The sequence below is a fragment of the Musa acuminata genome, chromosome BXJ2-7 (assembly GCF_036884655.1).
Source record: "Musa acuminata AAA Group cultivar baxijiao chromosome BXJ2-7, Cavendish_Baxijiao_AAA, whole genome shotgun sequence".
NCBI classification, from domain to species: domain Eukaryota; kingdom Viridiplantae; phylum Streptophyta; class Magnoliopsida; order Zingiberales; family Musaceae; genus Musa; species Musa acuminata.
In genome coordinates this window covers 4,104,539-4,124,106 of record NC_088344.1, presented here as the reverse complement: position 1 = coordinate 4,124,106, position 19,568 = coordinate 4,104,539, and the positions used below count along the sequence as shown (strand labels likewise).

General features: G+C 36.7%; 2 protein-coding genes and 1 pseudogene across 3 annotated transcripts; all 3 read left to right on the top strand.

Annotated features, from left to right (window-relative positions):
- Positions 1 to 835: 835 nt before the first annotated feature.
- Positions 836 to 6,030, top strand: LOC135616726 (protein PHOX1-like). Of its 2 annotated transcripts, XR_010488453.1 has the most exons (3): positions 836 to 3,424; positions 4,269 to 4,485; positions 5,556 to 6,030. XR_010488453.1 is itself a non-coding variant. In XM_065116234.1 (2 exons), the coding sequence occupies exons 1-2, from the start codon at positions 1,540 to 1,542 to the stop codon at positions 4,418 to 4,420; spliced, it is 2,037 nt and encodes a 678-aa protein (XP_064972306.1). In that variant the 5' UTR covers positions 836 to 1,539; the 3' UTR covers positions 4,421 to 5,549. The 2 variants fall into 2 exon arrangements, 1 of the variants encoding a protein (XP_064972306.1); XM_065116234.1 differs by lacking the exon at positions 5,556 to 6,030 and having other exon boundaries at positions 4,269 to 5,549.
- An 842-nt stretch (positions 6,031 to 6,872) lies between these two features.
- LOC103990558 (small ribosomal subunit protein uS17-like) lies at positions 6,873 to 11,476 on the top strand (annotated as a pseudogene).
- Positions 11,477 to 12,739: 1,263 nt separating this feature from the next.
- On the top strand, positions 12,740 to 18,592 carry LOC135616725 (uncharacterized). Its single transcript, XM_065116233.1, has 6 exons — positions 12,740 to 12,946; positions 13,051 to 13,107; positions 14,658 to 14,811; positions 17,892 to 17,989; positions 18,078 to 18,143; positions 18,292 to 18,592. Exons 1-6 carry the CDS (start codon positions 12,824 to 12,826, stop codon positions 18,328 to 18,330), a joined length of 537 nt encoding a protein of 178 aa, XP_064972305.1. The 5' UTR covers positions 12,740 to 12,823; the 3' UTR covers positions 18,331 to 18,592.
- Positions 18,593 to 19,568: the final 976 nt, after the last annotated feature.

Sequence of the window (19,568 nt, the reverse complement as noted above, 5' to 3'; positions counted from 1 at the left end):
ATATTTTAAAAAGTTATATTAGTATTTTAAAATTATGAAAGGAAAATATCTTAGTCTATATACCTAACAATATAAATTTTATTAATGAAAATAAGAAAATAAAGGATAAAAAGATAATTGTATACTAATGAAAATAAAAAAATAAAGAGTAAAAAAAAAAAGAATGGTCTAATTGGTGGTGATTGATGATCGCGTCGGTAGAGATCGTTGTCGATCACTAATGATTGAAATATTAAAATTATTATTTTATTATTTTATCTTTATTTTTTTAAGATAAAATCGATGATAATAAAATAAATGAATCTATATGTTTCACTTTTATAATTATTATAAAGATATTAATATAATTTTTTATATTATATAAAGACTAAAAGTAACTAACTACCTAGCTAATATTATAATTAACCTATGTTTGACACATAATTGGCTCCATGCAAACTCATTTCGGAATACTTAAAAGAAAAAAGTGGTTAATTAGCATCTTTATAACTGTGGCAAGTATGCATCGAAATCAAAGCAATAAATAACATTACAGAAGGATAAAAAATGACCTATTTATTTCGATAATAACTACAAGACGTGCCGATGTTGGAAGGAGGAAGGCATTAAAGCCGACAACCCGTCGATCCTTCGGTTCTTCCCGCCGAATCCGTGTTGTGTTAAGGCTCGCTCCGGCGGGCCCCACCTATTCGAATATTTGGAAGCACCTTCTGAAGCGTCCCCTTGCGAGCGACCTTTCAGAAGCGGCGGCCCCCTTTGCGGGCCCCACTGAGGTAGGTCGGCGGTTACCCAGATGGGTACTAAAAAATTATTGGTGTTTTGGGATTGTGCTCCATCGCGCCACCAAGACAACAACAGCTCGCCGGTTTGGCCGGCGCATGTTGTGCTGTCAGCCTCCTCCTCCACCTCCTCAGCCCTCTTCCTTATTAATCCGGTCGATTTAATTTTTTGCTTGATCTTGCGCACATTTTCCTCAATTTTGGCTCCCTCACTCCCCCCCAGCGCGACAATCCAAGCGGAGGAAGGGGGAAGACGGCCCTCGTGAGACCGAAGGAGGCAGACGAGATTTCTCTCACCGGGAAAGCTCGATTAGGTGATCCGAATAAGGGTTCAGATAATTCTTTTCTGTCTTCTCTGGAGGATTTGTGGTTCAACTCGTTGATTTTTTTTTTTTGGGGGGTGGGGGGTGGGGTTGGGAGGGGAGGAGAATCGGATCTTGTAACCAAATCGAGTTTTTGTTGACTGAGCGAAACCTGTCTTTCGATTTGAAATATTCTTTTCGGTGTGTTGTGGCGGCTTAGACGGGGAAAAGTGGAGCTTTTGTTTCGTGCTCTAGAGTTTTCCTGGCCCCTTTCATCGATTGAGAGAAGACCCATCAACCCAATCACCTCCCATTCCGCTGCCTTTGCCCTTTGTTTCTCTTGGAAACAGTTGATTCGTTCTGGTTTACAGATCACGTATATAGCAATCAAAACAAAATAAGTGAATTTTCTTTTTTGTTGAGAAAGGTTTTAGGTTTAGATTGTACTTGAAATAGAAATGGGCAAGCCGACTGCCAAGAAGAAGAGTTCAGGAAGTAAACACAGTAATACAAACTCGAAGCACAGCAAATCCAACGAACACAACCCAAAAGTCTACGATGAGGATACGACAATATTCATCGACATGGCTCGGGATTTAAAAGAGGAGGGCAACATGTTGTTCCAGAAGCGGGAGTTTGAGACAGCGTTGCTGAAGTATGAGAAGGCCACTAAGCTGCTTCCGAAGAACCACATTGATCTTGCATACCTCCACAGCAACATAGCAGCTTGTTATATGGAGATTAGCCCTGAGGATTACCACCTTGCAATAAACGAGTGTAATCTAGCCCTCAAGGTCTCACCCAATTACAGCAAAGCCCTACTGAAGAGGGCCAGGTGTTTTGAAGTCTCGAACAGGTTGGATTTAGCCTGTAAAGATGTCGATCTTGTTTTGAGTTCAGAACCGAACAACCTCACAGCATTGGAGATTTCGGAACGAGTGAAGAAGGAAATGGAGAAAAAGGGCGTCGTATTAGATGATAAGCCACTTTTTCCACTGCCAGAATCCTTGACAGTGAAAGAAAAGCCAAGGAAGAAGAAGAATAGCCACAAGTCCATGAAGAAGCTAGTTGATATGGGGGAGAAATATGCTGAAGTTAAGGAGAAGCCTATGAAGAGCATGAAGTTAGTTTTTGGGGAAGACATAAGATTGGCTCAGATACCAGCTGATTGTACAATGTTGCAGTTGAGGGAGATTGTTGGCAGCAAATTTCCAAGCTTGAAAGCTGTCCTTATCAAATATAAGGATAAAGAGGGTGATTTGGTAACAATCACTACATCTGAAGAGCTGAGATGGGCGGAAAAATCTGCAGACTCGCCAGGGTCTGTTAGGCTGTTTATTGTTGAAGTTAGTCCTGAGTTTGAACCTTTGCTTGAAGAGGCAAAAAACAGCTCTTCAAGGAGGAAGCTGGACATAGAAAATAATTCCATATCTGAAAGTGGGAACACAAGAAGTGATGATGACAGGGTCTCTTCAGTTTATGTTGATGACTGGATTGTGCAATTTGCTCAGCTATTCAAGAACCATGTTGGATTCAGCTCTGATGCATCTCTGAACCTTCATGAATTGGGAACGAAACTATATTCAGAAGCAGTGGAAGAGACAGTCACAAGCGAAGAGGCACAGGAAATTTTTCAACTTGCTGAGGATAAATTTCAGGAGATGGCAGCTCTGGCCTTGTTTAATTGGGGAAACGTGCATATGGCGCGAGCAAGGAAAAGATTGTCCTTACCAGAAAATGCCTCAAAGGAGTCACTGCTTGCACAGATGAAAACTGCATATGAATGGGCTCAGACTGAGTATGTTAAAGCGGGAAAGTGTTATGATGAAGCCTTGGAAATTAAGCCTGACTTCTATGAAGGTCGTCTTGCGCTTGCGCTGCAACAGTTTGAGCAAACAAAACTTTCATGGTATTATGCAATTGGAAGCAAGGCAGATTTGGAGAAGTGGCCATCATCGGAAGTCCTAGAGCTATTCAACCATGCCGAGGATAATACTGAAAGGGGAATGGAGATGTGGGAACAGATAGAAGATCAGCGGTTAAAGGGACTCTCTAAACCCAACAAGGAAAAAACCTTGTTGCAAAAGATGGATCTTGAAGACTACTTCACAGAGCCCTCAACTGATGAGGCGGCAGAAATTGCTTCAAATATGAGGTCTCAGATAAATATATTATGGGGAACCATTCTTTATGAGCGGTCTGTTGTGGAATTCAAATTAGGCATTCCAATGTGGGAAGAGTGCCTTAAGGCAGCGGTAGATAAATTTAAGCTAGCAGGTGCTTCTCCAACTGACATTTCTGTTATGATAAAAAACCACTGTGCCAATGAAACTGCCCAAGAAGGTACAAAAATTTGTCATATAAGTGCTGCTCTTGTTTCTTTACTCTTTAACTATAGGTAGAATGAAAAATTCGTTACCAAACTTGTGAATGAGAATAGCTAAAATCCTCTCAATCTTACATATTATGTGCTACTGATTTATGCAAAACTTCTTGAAACATGGCTTGCTTATTCTTTAATTCTTTAATCCTTTATTGCATCTGTATCATTAGTGCTTCAATCACTAATAGGACTGTTCATGTTATGTTTTGTGCTGTTAGTATATCTTTTTTTTTTTTTATACCAGTGCAGGTATCAAGCTAGTAAATGCTGCTTTGTGCATATTTAGCAAAAAGTTTTCCACTACTACTGCTACATGGTAGCTGTTGTTCCAAGTATAACTGTTATCAGAAACCTTAAGACAGCATCCATTTTGAATAGGTGCAACACTTGAAAGTTTATTATCAAGAGAACAGTTGAGGATATTTGGCATGGACAAATATTTGATTGAATGTTATAACACGATATTTTTGTCGCTCCTGATTTGGCATATTTCCCTAGAATCCATGACCTGTTGCTTGTTCTATTTGTTTTAGGCATTGGTATTCACCTAATTGTTTACATCATCTCTCTATCCAAGTTTTTCTGGCACTGGAAGTAATTAGAAGGAACGCTACACTTGGTTCAAGTATCACCTTGATAGCCAAATAAGTTTGTCTTCTCTGTTGATGTTTTTAAAAATACACCTAAGCAATGATCTTTCATCAAACTTTGATTAAAAGCTCTTATATTTTAGATACGACTCTTATATTTTAGACTAAAGTTGGCATGGAAATGACTATGTTAATTGTTTTTCTTTATTTGCAGGATTAGGCTTCAAGATTGATGAGATAGTTCAGGCATGGAATGAGATGTATGATGCAAAAAAGTGGATAAGCGGTGTTCCATCATTTAGGCTTGAGCCTTTATTGCGGCGACGAGTCCCGAAGCTGCATGATACATTGGAGGCATCAGTTTAGAATTTATGGGCATTATTGAGAATATCAAACCGTATTTTGCTATCTGCTGTCTGTGTTTTAAATAGGTAGTATTCTCATTTTTCGTATCTAAAATATAAGAGTCGTATCTAAAATATAAGAGCTTTGCATATATTGTTAAGGTATTGTTATCTAAGTTAGCTCTTTGCATATATTTTGTTGTTAAGGTATTGATTGTTATCTAAGTTAGCTGTAGAAATTAACAAAATGGGGCTATTAGGACTTGTCTTTTAGCCTTATCCATCTTATTTTGTGTATACTGTTCTTTTTTATCTGCTTGATTAGATTTGCCTTGTTTGTTTTGAATTTCTTGAAATAATCTTAACATCAGTCATTTGGTGTTACTATTTTTTTTCTTTCTTTTTAGATCACAATATTTGTCTTTCAGTTAATTTTATGATTTCAGTATTTATCATCTTTGTTCTTCAGGGTTTTTCCTGATAAATTATTCATGAAGGAACCAGGAGAGCTATTCGACTGCATTTAAGATCAAAACACATAAGTGTAGCTGAAAGTTCACAATCACTATTTATTAACTTCAAACTAGTTTACTCTAGCTCTTGCTGGTTGTTCCAGCTGTATAATGTTTTAGTAATGTTGTGGTAGCTTTTGACTTGACCATCTTACAATGTTACGTTGTTCTATGAGTTGCACACGTAGTGGTAGAAATAATATAAAAATTCATCATGGATCGGCAAGGACAGTGCCTGAAACTGCATGATCAACTGTAAACCATGGAGGGACATGTAAGTTGATTGACATATTAACTCATCGAGAATGAGTAGTTTTGGGATTTTAATTGGATGTCATTCTTTTTTGGCTCCTTTGTTCATATATACATCTGTCCTATATTTGGACCATTAGCCTGCAATATATGGTGAAGAACTTTCAGGACAAATTTCAATAGGTAATGGCCTGTATTGCTGTGTCTTAAATAAGATAAACCTGTAGAGCAATGAACAGTTTGTCAGAACATGCCGGCTTTGCTATTAACCTACCATCATGATTTCTGCAGAAGAATTTTTATCGCTAAGGCTGATACGAACTCGTCTGTTCTTTCTTTGTAATGATACTTTAAGAGACATCTCCTAACAAAACCTGGTTGCTTTCCTTGCAGGTATGTTTTAGTTCATGGGCCGGTGCATCTAATTGTTTACTTTTGCGTAGAAGAGTTCGTTTCCGGAGTCATAGCAAAATTCTTTTTTTTTCCTCTAATGTACCGGTCTGGTGATACTTGCTCATAGAACTGAACTTCTTCCGTGTGGGAGTGCTTTTTTCTTCCTTTCATGCACCAGGCCGGGGATCCTGGTGCTATATATGTCTTGATACTTGCTCATGGAGCATAACTTCTATGGAGTTGAGAGCCTGACCAGCCCTCTTCATGTTGGTTGCAGAATTTTGATTCTTTGTTTCTAATGTTTTCCCTAGCATATTGTATGTTAGTATTCATTTGTGCTAAAGGCTTGTTCTTCAGCTGTTGTATATTCATTTTTTTGACCATTATGCTTCTGGTCTGTAACGAACATACAGGTTATTAATTTCAGAAAAAAAAATAATTTGAATAAATTACTCTGGTAATTTATGGTCTGTCTATGGCTGCCCTGACAAATGCAGGCCTGGAAATATGTGAAGGAAATAATGTGACTTTGAAGTTTTTGGTAGCTAACTCATATTGTAGTTTGGCATGAGCTGAATTAAATGGAATTTGCATTCCAAATTGTCGTGATGCACATATCATACAGTTACTTTTTTTTTTGGCCCTCATAAGATATAATTTTAAATGTTTTATCTCAATGTTAGAGAAGTTATTTCCATATTTATTCCAAAGCATATCATGATATTTGATTCCTCCCTCATTTCAAAATTTGTGTAGGTTTGGGTCATTAATTTTACCCAAAATTATAAAATGAATGTATTAATTTTCCTCTTAATGAGCCTTTCCAAAATTGTTAGGTATCATATTCTTAGTCACACACTTATTATATGTTCACAATTTTGAAATTTTATTTTATTTATTACTGTTTCTCATTACATTTCTTTTCTTGGTTGTTGTCTTTCTTCCACGATTTCGCAACAAAAGACTTCTTAATTTATTTTCTCATAAAATAATTATTTTTATCATAAATTATCATTTAAAATGTAGTTAAATTTATATCACAAATTATAATAATGATCTTATTTTAATTTGTTATAATCAATTGCTTTTTTTTTACCCATATTTAATTCCGGTTTGGCTACAAAATAATTAGGGTATAGATGTAATTTTCCCCTCCATTGAATCGATCGAGTCGATGAGCTAAGACTTGGAGGAGTCCAAACCTGACTTGGGCGAAGCCTATTGCTGAACTCAATGTTGCGTATACCGAGTGACGAAGCCCAACTATAAATATCAGAACTCGTCGCCGAAACCGTTCACGAGCGCTCGGGTTTTGGATTGGCCACCGGGGAGCTCCACATTTGCCCTCTCTCCGCCGCGGATTGCTCGTCTCATCTTGCTCCTCGATTGATCATGGCTGAACAGGTTAGGCAACGTTTTCCTCTGCTGCCTTTTCTTTTTGTCGCGGACTCGATTTGATGCCCCGTTTACGGGTTTAAGCGTTGTTGGAATCGTTAGCGCCTTGCAAGATCCCGCTGTTGATCGGAGGAATACATTCTGATTTCTTCTGCTGTTTGTATTGAAATGCCTGCAAATATCTGAGTGAGGCAACTGAGGGGTCTGTAGGAGTATTATTTGTTGTCTGGAAGACTTCTTGTTCTTGAACGCGATCAATTGGGACACTGTTCGATTGAACCATGTTTACCTAATTGTTATGCTTTACGCCGCGTTGCCTTGAATCCTGTCGACCAATGCCTTGATCATGCGTGATGTCGGTGTTGCCCATTTGTTGCGCTGCTTTCTTCCTTAAAACGCATGTGCATATGCATTTATGTTACGAGCTATCTAAGCAATTCAATACCTGCAGGCGATCTATATATTTTAGGGCATAGTTTGCCTGTAAGTCTGTTGGCTACTTTTGGTGTAATTTCTTATGTGTATTACGTGTGTATAGGATTTATTAGGGCATTTCATCTTAGGAACGTAGGAACTATTCATGCCTATTTAATTAAGAATGTGTGCTCTGATTATTTTGTTTGTATGCTCTTTAATCAGACAGAAAAGGCATTCTTGAAGCAGCCGAAGGTATTTCTGTGGTGAGCACAAGGACAATCTTTTATTAATTCTTATATGGGAAGAACTCTATGCAGAAGGATTTAATTTAAGAATGTTGGTAATTTGCAGCTAAAAGAAACCTGGAAAAGGTGGCAATAGATTCTGGAAGAGTATTGGTCTTGGCTTCAAGACTCCCAGAGAGGCCATCGAAGGTCTGGCCTCGTAACTGTTTCTTGGATGTTAGATTTGAGTCTTGCAGTTTGTTCATTCTTCTTTTTCCTTCCTGGATTCATTTTAGTTGGCCATCCTTACATGGTCTTGAATGTACCCTTGGTTATCTGTTGTTTTTTTTTCTTTTTATTTGAAGCGAATTCATTATTTTGTTCCATTACATGCTAGAATATTCATGCGTGCAAAGTAAATTAGCCAATTGTTTGCTATTTGATTGCCTAGGAAGTGAAATGAAGTAATGGAAAATGCTTACAGTTATTGCAGCTAAATTTATAAGCAATGAAGTCATTGTCATTATTGGCAGATCTCGCGATTGATATTTGGTTGTCATTTTGAACTGATTTTTTCATTTTTACTTGAATGTTTTTAGGACAGGGGTTTCAATAGGCGCTCGTGCACTCGGGTGAGGTGAGGTGAGGCTTGAGTGCCTCAAGCCTTCACTGAAGCACACCGCTTGGGCGCTCGCCTGAACGCAGGTGTCGGGCGCCTTGGGTGAGCATCTGAGTGAAACGAAGCGTTCAATTGAATAGTAGCTTAGGTGGTTTAATTGAACCAACTAAACTATATAATGTTATTAAACCTACGCACGCAAACCCTGCCCCCCCTGCAACCCCAAGCCATAAACCCTACTTCATGCCTAACTGCTACCTTCGTCGTCGTCGCTTCCTCTATCGTTGCCTCCGTCATTGATGCATAATATTGACTCTTTCTCTACCATCAACGGATGGGTTCAAAGGTCTATCTTTCGTATGTAGTTCCCTTTGTCGTCGCTGCTTCCATGTGCAGGTCCTTCCATCATCGAAGGAGCGGACTGTAGCTTCCTCTGCCATTAACGGATACATCTGAAGCTTCCTCCGCCCATGATGTCACCATCCACAGCTTTCGTTGTCGCCATTGTTACCATCCGAAGCTTTCTTCGTTCTTGTTGTTGTCGTCCGTAGCTTCCTCTAACGCCGCTGTTTTCATCTGAAGCTTCCTCTATTGTCATTTGTCGCTTCCTCTATCTTTTAATAGCTTCAATCATCTTCTTAAAACTATTTAAACGAGTTGTATCAAGGAGAAGATCAACTTGATAGAAGAAGCAAGCAATGTGCTGAATTGTTCTTTCTTTTATTTTTTTAATCTCATAATAAATTCAAAAGATGAATCTTACTAGCTAATACATAGTTGCTTCCATCGTCGGTTATGACTTGAATGATATTTTGTTTACCAATTTCTTCCACAAACTTGTCAAGTAAATAATATATCTTATCTTTAGATTTCACAAAACATGAAGTATCTATTGACTTCACAAATATGATCCTTAAAGAATGGTTAACCATAAAATTATTTATATTCCTACGTCTCCTATAGGTCCAAGCATCTAAAATAATAGAGCAACCATGTGTTACCCATGATCTTTTATGGCTCTTTAGTAAGTCATTTGTATATTTCAACTCTTATTTCAACAATGAAACTTGCATCTCATAATAACTTGGAGGTTTTAATCCCATACTATATCTTCTAATAGCTTCAATCATCTTCTTCAAACTGTTTAAACGAGTTGTATCAAGGAGAATACCAGCTTGATAGAAGAATCAAGCAATGTGTTGAATTGTTCTTCCTTTTATTTTTTTATCACAAGTATCACTTATATTTGTTTGTTTTAATTTTGAGCCTCTTGCTTGCCCTTGTTGCTTTTGTGATTCTTAAAATATATATAGATCCATCGGTCCCTTTTTATCCTTCTTAGTAACCATAATTTCTTTTCTTTTTCTGTTGTATACTTTTTTTTCACTTGGGTTGACACATAGAATAATCTTCTTCATTATCACTGTATGTTCAATATTATCGTATGGTAAATTCTCATAAGATGCATTCTTTTGCATCTTCTTTTGATTCATATAAGCCAACAACTCTTTTTTTCACCTCAAGTGGACACTTATTGCAGGTTACTGCATTCTTTATATTTCCTACTAGTTGTTTTGCACGAGAAATACCACACCTAGTAGTCTTATCACAAAAGATACAAATAACTGCATTAGGATTTTTAGGATCATTTAGATAATTATGCTTCAATGCAGGATTCTTTTTTGATGTAATTAAATAATCTATTGAGTTGTTTTGTACACTTGTCATTTATCTTGAAACCTTGACAATAATTTTAAATAAATAAAAATTAATAGTATTAAAATCAAAATAATATATCATTAATCTAATAAATAAAAAATATTATTAATAATATATTAATAATATACTATTAATATACTGTTAATAGTATATTGAGTCGATGTGAGAAGTAAGAGTAGAGATCGATGTGAGGATTGAGGAGGAGACCAAGGATGTTGACTAAGAGCAGCGATAGTGGTAGTGGCAACGATAGCAGAGAGAGGCAACATAATTATCGGCAATGGAATTACGCGTAGGGTTAGGGAAGTCACGACAAGGGGGAGGATGATATGCGTGCGTTAATTGGTGAACCGAACCAACTAATGCAAATGCGACCGACTAGACTTCAAAATCTAGTTCGGTCGCCTTGTTTAAATTGGGCGCTCGCCCAAAGTGCTCGGCGCCTAGGCTTGGGTGAGCACTCAGGCGACGCCTCTTTGAAGCGAACCACCTGACCATTAAACGAGGTGCTCGGGTGAGGAGAGATGAGGCCCGAGCGCCTTTTAAAATCACTATGAAGAACATGCGTAAGATTTATCAATCATATTATCATATTAGCAAGAGGAAAAGTAGAATCAGATTCTACTCTTGACAACTCAGTATTTGTGTAATTTCTGTTCAGCTCCCCTTGTTATGTTACCTAACATAATTTGTCTCTAACCCGAGCTACTGTTTGGGGATTTGTTGGATCCAAAGTTACATGCTTTTTTTTTACCTTTCCTTTTTCAACTTAAAGTTGTTGGAACTTATACTTGCTTCTGATGAATGCAGATGATCCACATTGACCACATAAACATAAGTGTTTATCTTTTCTTTTTGGGCAGGGACCTACATTGATATGAAGTGCCCATTCACTGGAAATGTTTCAATTCGGGCCATATCTTAGCAGGCACATGTCGCAGTTCTATGATGAACAGAACAATTATTGTACGCTGTAACTACCTTCACCATGTGAAAGAAATACCAAAGGCAAGCATGGACCACGATGCCATAATTTCTAGTTGCTTAGTTGAAGGGATTGAAGATGTTATATTCTTGTCATAGGTATGAGAAGAGGCACTCAAATATTCCTGCACACATCCCCCTGCTTTGTTACATTGGGTTTTGTCAGGCCGCTGGCGAAGACTGTTCGGTTCAATGTACTAAAAGTCATCTCAGCTCGATCTACGAGTGGAGGTGGGCAGAAGGCCTTCTCAGCAGTTTTGAGTCTTGCTAAAGATACCCATAATTTTTTTTCCCTTTTTTTCGCAGTTTGTGTAAGACCTGTGTTGGATAAACACAGCATGAGAGTTTAATGGGACGCTGTTGAGATGGTAGACTGGTAAAAGGGTTGTACTCTGTATCCTCACAAAATTGATTTCCAAGATGAATTCTTATTCCTCCATTGAAGGATTTGAATTTTGTTTAGTTATCAAGTCGGCAGTGTAACGTTGTGCCAAGCTTGTTTATAAACTGTTTTTGAGGCACCATTTATTGGTCGGGCAATATTGATTTATTTTAAGGTTTCAGGCTGGTAAAGATTTTGTGTTTTGAATTTGATTTTCGTTTTCGTCGCTTTGACATTAATTAAATTGATATAGAATCTGTACTTCTAAGGTTAATTTAACCAAAAGAAGAGCTTGGCATTTCGTCACTCAACCTGATTCGATTCTTTCCTCTTTAATACGAGGAAAGACAATAACAAGAAAATAACCTCAACAACTCCTTAAAGATTTAAGAAGAAAGCCAATGTGGGTATGGATCCAAATTCGTTATGCATCGAGATCTGTGTTGGGCCCTTGATTAGCACATCAGGATTCGGGCATGTCTTGTTTTTCCCTCGGGTGTCCATGAAGTCGTTGGATCTATGTGACCTCTTTCGAGCGTACCTTGTTTTCCTCGGGTGTCCACGAAGTCGTTGGATTTATGATCTCCTCTTTGTGTTCGTTATGCATTAAGATTTGTGCTAGGCCCTTATTAGCATCATCAGGATTTGAGTATGGGCTAATTATATATTACCTCTTATAATTATATCTCTTTAGCATCCCGATCCTTAAATTTAAAAAAATTACATTGAAATTTTTATAGTTACGAAAGTAAAACATCTAACTCAGTTTACCTTAACGTTATCGATTTTATCAACGAAAGCATAAAAATGATAGGCAAAAAGATAATTTCAACATCTTAGTTATGTTTTTGATGATTGTGGATAATGTTAGTGGTCGTAAACGATGATACCACTGAGGTTGCGAGTGATTGTTATGGATGAGGAGGGAGAATAACGTCGAAAAGTGAGAGCTGTTTTGCATATGCGTTGACGTAATTATTGAGCGACTTTTTATCGCTTTGTATCTATGTCGATGTTGATGTAGTTCTCGAGCGTCGATATTTTTGTCTTCCTTTTCCTATTCTCTTTTTTCTCACATTTCGTTATCGTTCTTCCTCTTTATCCACAACAACTATCTACGATCCTAACGATGCCATCGTACGTGTAATTAAGATATTAAAATTATTTTTTATTTATTATTTTAATACTTTCATCGATAAAATCCATGGTATTAGAGTAAATAAAGTTAAATATTTTAATTTTTTTATAATAATAAAGATTTTAATATAAATTATACAAATTTATGGACGGTAATGCTAAAAGGGTCTTGCTAACAGCTCCGGGCGCTCTCGTTTTCCTCGGACGTCCACCAAGCCGTTGGATCTGCGACCTGCGACCTCCTCCACCGTCTGCCGTCAGATTCGAAAGATCTGGGCCTATGATTCCTCGCATGTCTCAAAGCAAGGGCCTTTTTCTCGGGTCGGCTCGGTAACCAAATAGTGAGGGAGACGGTGGATCTCCCATCTCTCGGCGCAGAGCGGTCGAAGGCATGGAGAAGGGGAAGGGGTTGGCGAGGCGATGGGCGGTGGAATTCGCCGAGAATTCTTCTTACTCTTCATCGACTTCTGACGTTCCAGATCCTATCGGTTTCAACCGATCTGCCTCTGATCCCGTACTCCCCTCGCTATTCGTCTCCCGCTTCTTGATCTTTTCGCACCGTTCCGAGGATCTGTTCTGATTTATTTATCTTTTTGGGATCTTGGATTCTTACTTCAGGACGACGCAAATGCCAGTCGACAGAAGAAGGACGCCGAATCGGCCTGGAAGTCGCAGGTACTGATGCGTTAGGGTTTTGATTCTTCATGTACTTGATTTTAGAGACCTCCCAAGTCGATCGAGATATAGGTTTAGATTTCTTCCCCTTTCCAAGTCCGGTTGCCGATTTCCCCTTCTAGATTTAGATGAAAATTGTCTTTGGAATTTGCTAATCAAGTCTGGGCTTATGATTATGATATTTGCTTTATTATGAAATAACAAGGATCAGTGATGGAGATCTGATGGTATGGTTTTTACGTTATTTTGTGAACCTTTTGGAAATTCAATTGGAAAACTCAACTGATGAAAATATCTTTTTTGTACTAGTCTCAGTAGCAAGTCTCACTAGATTGATAAGAACAAGTGCCCTACTAAGTTGTCAAGGTTCAATCGAGAATTTGGTGTGATCCCCTATTATGGTGATACCAAGGGTGAAAATGGATTGGATGTTGGGAAGTTATTATACATATCCACTTTTACTCAGTGGAATTCAAATTCAGATACAAGAACTTTTGCCAATTTTTGAAAGAATATGAAATGGGAGGATACAAATTCGACTAGGATTTAGGTGGTTCAAGATGTGAATTTTGACAGAATCGAATATTTCATGGGCAAATGATTAAGGCACTATATTAAACCAATCTTTGACAAATTTGGGCAAGAAGGCTAGAAGATTTTAAAGCAACTGTGAAGAAGAGTTTGAAATGAAGAAAAGATAATATATTGCGCCAAAAAATCAATTGAATTACACATTTCTTTAGGTTAATGTAGGTGACTTTGACACTGTACAATATATGCTTTCCTTTTTCTGAAATGCAATTTTTTATTCTGATATGTGGTCTAAAGAACTGATACCATATTCATACTCATTTATTGAAGATTTCTGATTGCAAGTTTTAGACGTGAATATGGATTTGTGGTGGATAACAATTTGTGTAACTGATTTTGGCCTTAACATGATACAGAAATGGGTCTAAATAGATACATCCGCCACAGTTTCATTTTGACTACTGGTAGCTTTATAACATTGTGGTTGCTGGCCTTCTTGTTTTGTCCGTTTTTAGTTTATTCGATTCCTAGACGAAATTTTGAGCTGATCTGGTTGCACTAAAGTACCGTGTTCATGGCTTATATGTTGCACTTTATGAAGTGACCTTACAATTACTTCAATCCTGTTTCCAGTTGTAGCTCGTTGTCTCATGCTCATTGTGATATCTAAAGCAATTTGCCATTATTTGTTAGTTTGGCATTACTTTGATAACAGGAATTGTCCATTCCTTTTAAACTTATCAGCCGGCTTAATCATTGTTGTGTCAGCTAAGTATCTCATTTGATAGATGTCTAGGATGTTTTTGCTGATTCAGGCCATTTATATGATTAGTTTTTGTATGTTTATTTTCCTTCTACTAGTATCGTGTTTCCATTTGCCTTTGCCAGTGTCTGTTTCATGTCTATTTTGCTTTCACTAGTATCTTGTTGTCCATTTGTGTTTGCTGCCATCATTTTTCTAATTTCTTCTATGTAATCTGTTTCATCCCCTCCTTTCTTCCACCTCTTCCTGCATGAAGAAAGCTTGGGAAGTGGCTCAGGCCCCCTTTAAGAACTTGTTAATGATGGGTTTTATGATGTGGATGGCTGGAAGCACAGTGCATTTGTTCAGTATTGGCATCACATTCTCAGCCCTTTGGCAACCAATAAGTGCTCTTCAAGGAGTTGGAAAAGGTATTAATTGTTTGATCTTGTTATTAATTGGTTATGCTCACATAAGACAATGTTTACATGTCTTTGATTTGACTCATATACATGTACCTTAGTCTTGGCCTCATTGGAGGAGGTGGAGATAGTGGACAGAACAGTAACTTAGGAATGATAAACCTAGTACTATATGTAGGCAAGTTTTTTTGCATTCTATTTACTTCATGGAACACCAAAGATGTATAGATACTTTCCATCTATATAACTTAGCAAGATTCCATACCTTATAATATTATTGCTATATGCTATATAATAGGTGACAAACAATTATGATGAAATAATACTTATTCTTCATTTGCAATTAACTTTATATGAAATTTAACAGATAGGCACACTGCACATTTGGCTTCTCCAAGGCCAGTGTTTTTTCATTTTTCATTTTATCTTTCTATCAGAGGGAAAAAATAAATTTTCTTTTTTGGCAGAAGATGGTCAAATAATCCTAATTAGTATGTGAAACTTTATTAGCCACTCCCCGTTGTTTTTCCATCTAGTAGTCGATCCTATTATATAATTAAGCTGCATTCAATTTAACTCTTCTTAAATGAGAAAAAATCTATTAAAATTGTTAGTTTAAATTTTTATCTTTAATCTATATTCTTTTGTTACAGTTACTATTTTGTGGCAACACTAGCTTGCCATTTTATGTATATTTTGGCCTCTTACTATAGCCATTTAAATGGGTTAAGTTAGTATTTACTACTATCAAGAGAGTGTCTATATTTGGAAGAGAATGGATCTTTGTCATGGTAGTTATTCTTAGAATGAACCATATGGATCTGGCAGGCAAGTCCTATAAAAGCTGCAGGATAGTAGGAATTAGCCATGAAATTCTGAAAATAGGTGCAGTCCATAATCTATTGCTCAACAGTACAATCACATATAACTTGTGAAACCTATTAGCTCACTCTCAAACTAGAATCAACTATATCTGATTACGGCTTATAATGGGAAATGGATGTTTTTAGAATAAAGTAATTATTTTGGTAAGAAGGGTACATGATGAACAGTGTGTTAAACTTCGAGTTACTATGAAATCTTCTTAATGCATGGAAAGTATTAATTTATATTAATAGATGTTGTTTGCTAATGACATTGGTTTAATTGATAAAATACAAGTTAGGATAAACTCTACAGTTGTCACTTTTCAGATTTGTTTGATGGAAGTGGGGTGGCTCAAATTAGCACATAATTTCAAGGAAAAAGGGGTAGAATTGAGAAAGGTGTTTGAAGAGAGAGAGAATGACTAATCTTGTCCTTTAAGTCCTCTGTTCTAGTTGGGATCAGACTGGATTGTCTAGTCGTGATGATAATTTTTGTGTTCCACTCACTCATTGATGTTCAGCTTGGATATTTGTCCTACTAATCTCGTGTTGGTCCTTATATAGTTCTATTACTGATTTTATTTTGTTATGTACTATTCCCCAATCGGAAGAGACAACTTTCTACGGGGTGAGCATCATCTTATAAATTACAAACCCCAAATCCAGTATGGCTATAGTTAGAGACTAGTATTTGCTTTTAGAGACTAATTATAAATCTTGTATAGCTAGGGGTTTCAAGTTCATTCTTGGAAACCCTACTTTCTTCTACGAAATAACCTGTATTATATGGATTTTTTTAGTGAAGGATAAGAAGCTTTTACTTCAGCATGAATTATTGAAGTCTATCTCTTTGTGGGAGATCTGTTAGGAGTAAAATATTATGTGAAGATAGCGTGGGACTAAGGATGGGAATATAATACAATGCTTCAATTAATTTTATGCCTCTTTATTGTCATGTGGACAACAAAGAACCTAATGGTTGGCTTAGATGCAAACTGTACCATCTAGAGGGAGCAGATCAACAGCTAACAGGGAGTAAATTAGTGACTTGGATCTGCAACTTTTGATCGACTCCTGCACTAAAGATCTGGTCCAACATGATTGATATATTGACTTGGGTTACAACCTACTAACCTACAGGTCCTGGGTTGGTTGCTGTGTCAGTCCACATGGTTTAGGCCAATTCGATCGAGTGTGAGGTCATGTGTTAGGCTGGTTTCCCAAACATGTTCAGCATGGTGCAAGCCAGAATTTTGTGAGCGGGTCCACAACGTATATAATCTGAAATACAACCGTCTCAATTTCTCTTTTTAAATCATAGGAAAAGATCTTCCACAAATCTTGTTTTGATTACAAGTTCACAAATCAGGAAAGATAAATCAATAGAATAATACAGATTGACATAAAGATAAGAGGTTAAGCAAAATAGGAGTATAAACTAGTATAAGAGGAGATCTCTACAAGCAAAGGCGATGCCCACCATCCGCTCCTCTCTCTCGCCGTTGGCATCTTCTTCGTCATCGGCCTCACTCCCATGGCGACTTGAGAGGAGGAAAGGTCATGGTATATTTATAGGATGAATGTCCTACCTCTCCAAGAAACCCTAACCTCGATCTAATTAGGAATCATAATCTAATTAACTTAACTTGTACTCGTAATTCAATTAGAAATTTCTTTAAATATATACCTCCACTTTTAAGCAAGATATATTCTTAACCTAATTAGGAGAGATACCATCTCTAAGTTAAATTACCAAAATACCCTTAATTAATTTTAACCTAGATTTAATTAAGAAATCCCCAATATAGCCTTATGTAAAAATCCGGGTATAACAATTGATTTCTCAGTAGTGATCAATCTCAATTGATTTTAAGCCATAGCTGATTTTAAGTTATAGCGATCAATCTCAATCCGGGTATAACAATTGGTTTTCTGCCCCTTGATGCAAGAACATTTTGATTTATTTTTCTCTTAATTTTTTTAGTTTAGGGTTTTTTTTTTGAAAATATCATAAATTTGTGTGATATCCTTTTTCTTTGCAAATTGGATTTGCATGTCCTTTTATGATATTATGTTATTTTTGTGTTTGTGCTTAGCTGTGCATGTACTTTTCATATTATGTCGTGTTATTTTGTTTGTCAATATGGTTTTACCTTAATTTCTTCCAGTTAAGATTTTCAAGTTTCTTTGTGTTTTGAAATACTAATTCTGTTTTTCTTTCAGTCTTTGAACCTTACAAGGATTCAAAGGTCGATATTCTTGCACCCAAATTGCTCTTTATTGCCCTTAACTTGGCTGCACTGGCCTTGGGTGTCTGGAAGGTAAAACTTGCTGAATATAATTGTGCATAATATTGTAGAAAATCTGATAAAATTGCTGTGTATGATTCATTTTCTTGTGGTTTGACAGCTGAACACATTGGGTCTTCTCCCATCGCATGCATCAGACTGGGTTTCTTCTTTACCTCCTGCACCGGTATGAATTCCTGATTCTGGATCATTTTTCATGTGTTTCCACTTTGTCATTTGTTCATGTGGTCCTTAAAAGTATTCTGGGCATGCTTGAAACAGAAATCCTTATTCTTCTTCTAGCTGATGCTATTGAATTGCTACTATTGGTTCAGGAAGTGGAATATTCTGGTGGGGGCCTTCCAATCCACTGATGCTTTTTTTGCCCAGTTCATAGTTTTGGAATCAATTCCTGCGTGGGATGCAAATGCTGGCACCAAATGTTTTCTGACAGTGAAACAAACATCAGCACAATCGATTTGGGTTTTTGGATGCACTATATTACATGTTTACATGTGACCCTATATGCATAGCCCTATGTTTTTGGATGTGCTTCACAAGTTCTCTCTCCTTTTAAAACATTAAATTAAGATTTCTATTTTACTATGAGCTTTTATTGTTAATCATCTTTTATTATGTAGAGTTTTCCTCCTCCATTTACACCAGCTGTGATTTATACACAATTGACAGATGCATGAAGTAGACATGGAGTCCATTGGGATGTGGTTGTCTCTGCATGATGTTGGTCCTGATATCATTTGCATTCATTACTATCAAGAAAGAGAACGTCTGCTGTTGTTTTCATGATTACATAAGCTTGGTTTGGTCTTTTGTTGCTTCGAAGGCAAGCACTTCAACTTGGGTTAGAACATGATGAGGGCATGTTGGTATTAGTCAAACGTGGTTTGACCCCGGCTTTACAAGTTGTCTCTTTACCAGCACAGTGTTATTTATTATTTGATTCGAATGACATTTCTCAGCTGAACATGATGGTTTAGATGTGATGATTGGATGAATGGATGGACATGAAGGATTTTAATTGTGTGTGCAAATCAAAGTTTCTTTTTCCTAATGTTTGGTTTGTCAAATCCTTCATGTTAATAGGACATGCATCAGTCAATTTCATAAATGTTAATAAAAGATATTTTACATGGCATTCTAATTCCATACTGTTTCTGTGGATGCAATAAATGTTAATATTTGGTCATAAATCTTAATTTAACATCAATGTGGCTTTAAAATTAAACACATCAAAGCCTACCTTTTCTTATATTTAGGTAGAATTGAGTTTATGGTTTTGGAGAGTAAGCTTTGGTGATTATAAGTTGTTTCTTTGTGACCAAGATTCTAATTACAATTTTTTTAATTTATAATAAAAAACAATGTATTATTTTCTACAGTTAGGTTGTTCTTTAGAAGGTTACTTAACTTGGAATAGTGCAAACCTAGATGGAAAGAAATGTTGGTTGTACAAGAAGTACTAAATGGAGTAAGAAGGGTATATATATATATATATATATATATATACTTTTGTGCAACTCTTAAAGCTATTAAATTATGCTATGAACTATTAAATCTTAATAACCTTTTTTTGCGTATTAAATCTAATTAA

Bases quoted from the DNA above. Each gene is read 5' to 3' on its own strand.
- LOC135616726 (XM_065116234.1), top strand. From the start codon at position 1,540: ATGGGCAAGCCGACTGCCAAGAAGAAGAGTTCAGGAAGTAAACACAGT. The intron at 3,425-4,268 runs GTACAAAAATTT...CTTTATTTGCAG, and splicing joins CAATGAAACTGCCCAAGAAG to GATTAGGCTTCAAGATTGAT.
- LOC135616725 (XM_065116233.1), top strand. From the start codon at position 12,824: ATGGAGAAGGGGAAGGGGTTGGCGAGGCGATGGGCGGTGGAATTCGCC. The intron at 12,947-13,050 runs GTACTCCCCTCG...TTCTTACTTCAG, and splicing joins ACCGATCTGCCTCTGATCCC to GACGACGCAAATGCCAGTCG. The intron at 14,812-17,891 runs GTATTAATTGTT...TTTTTCTTTCAG, and splicing joins TCTTCAAGGAGTTGGAAAAG to TCTTTGAACCTTACAAGGAT.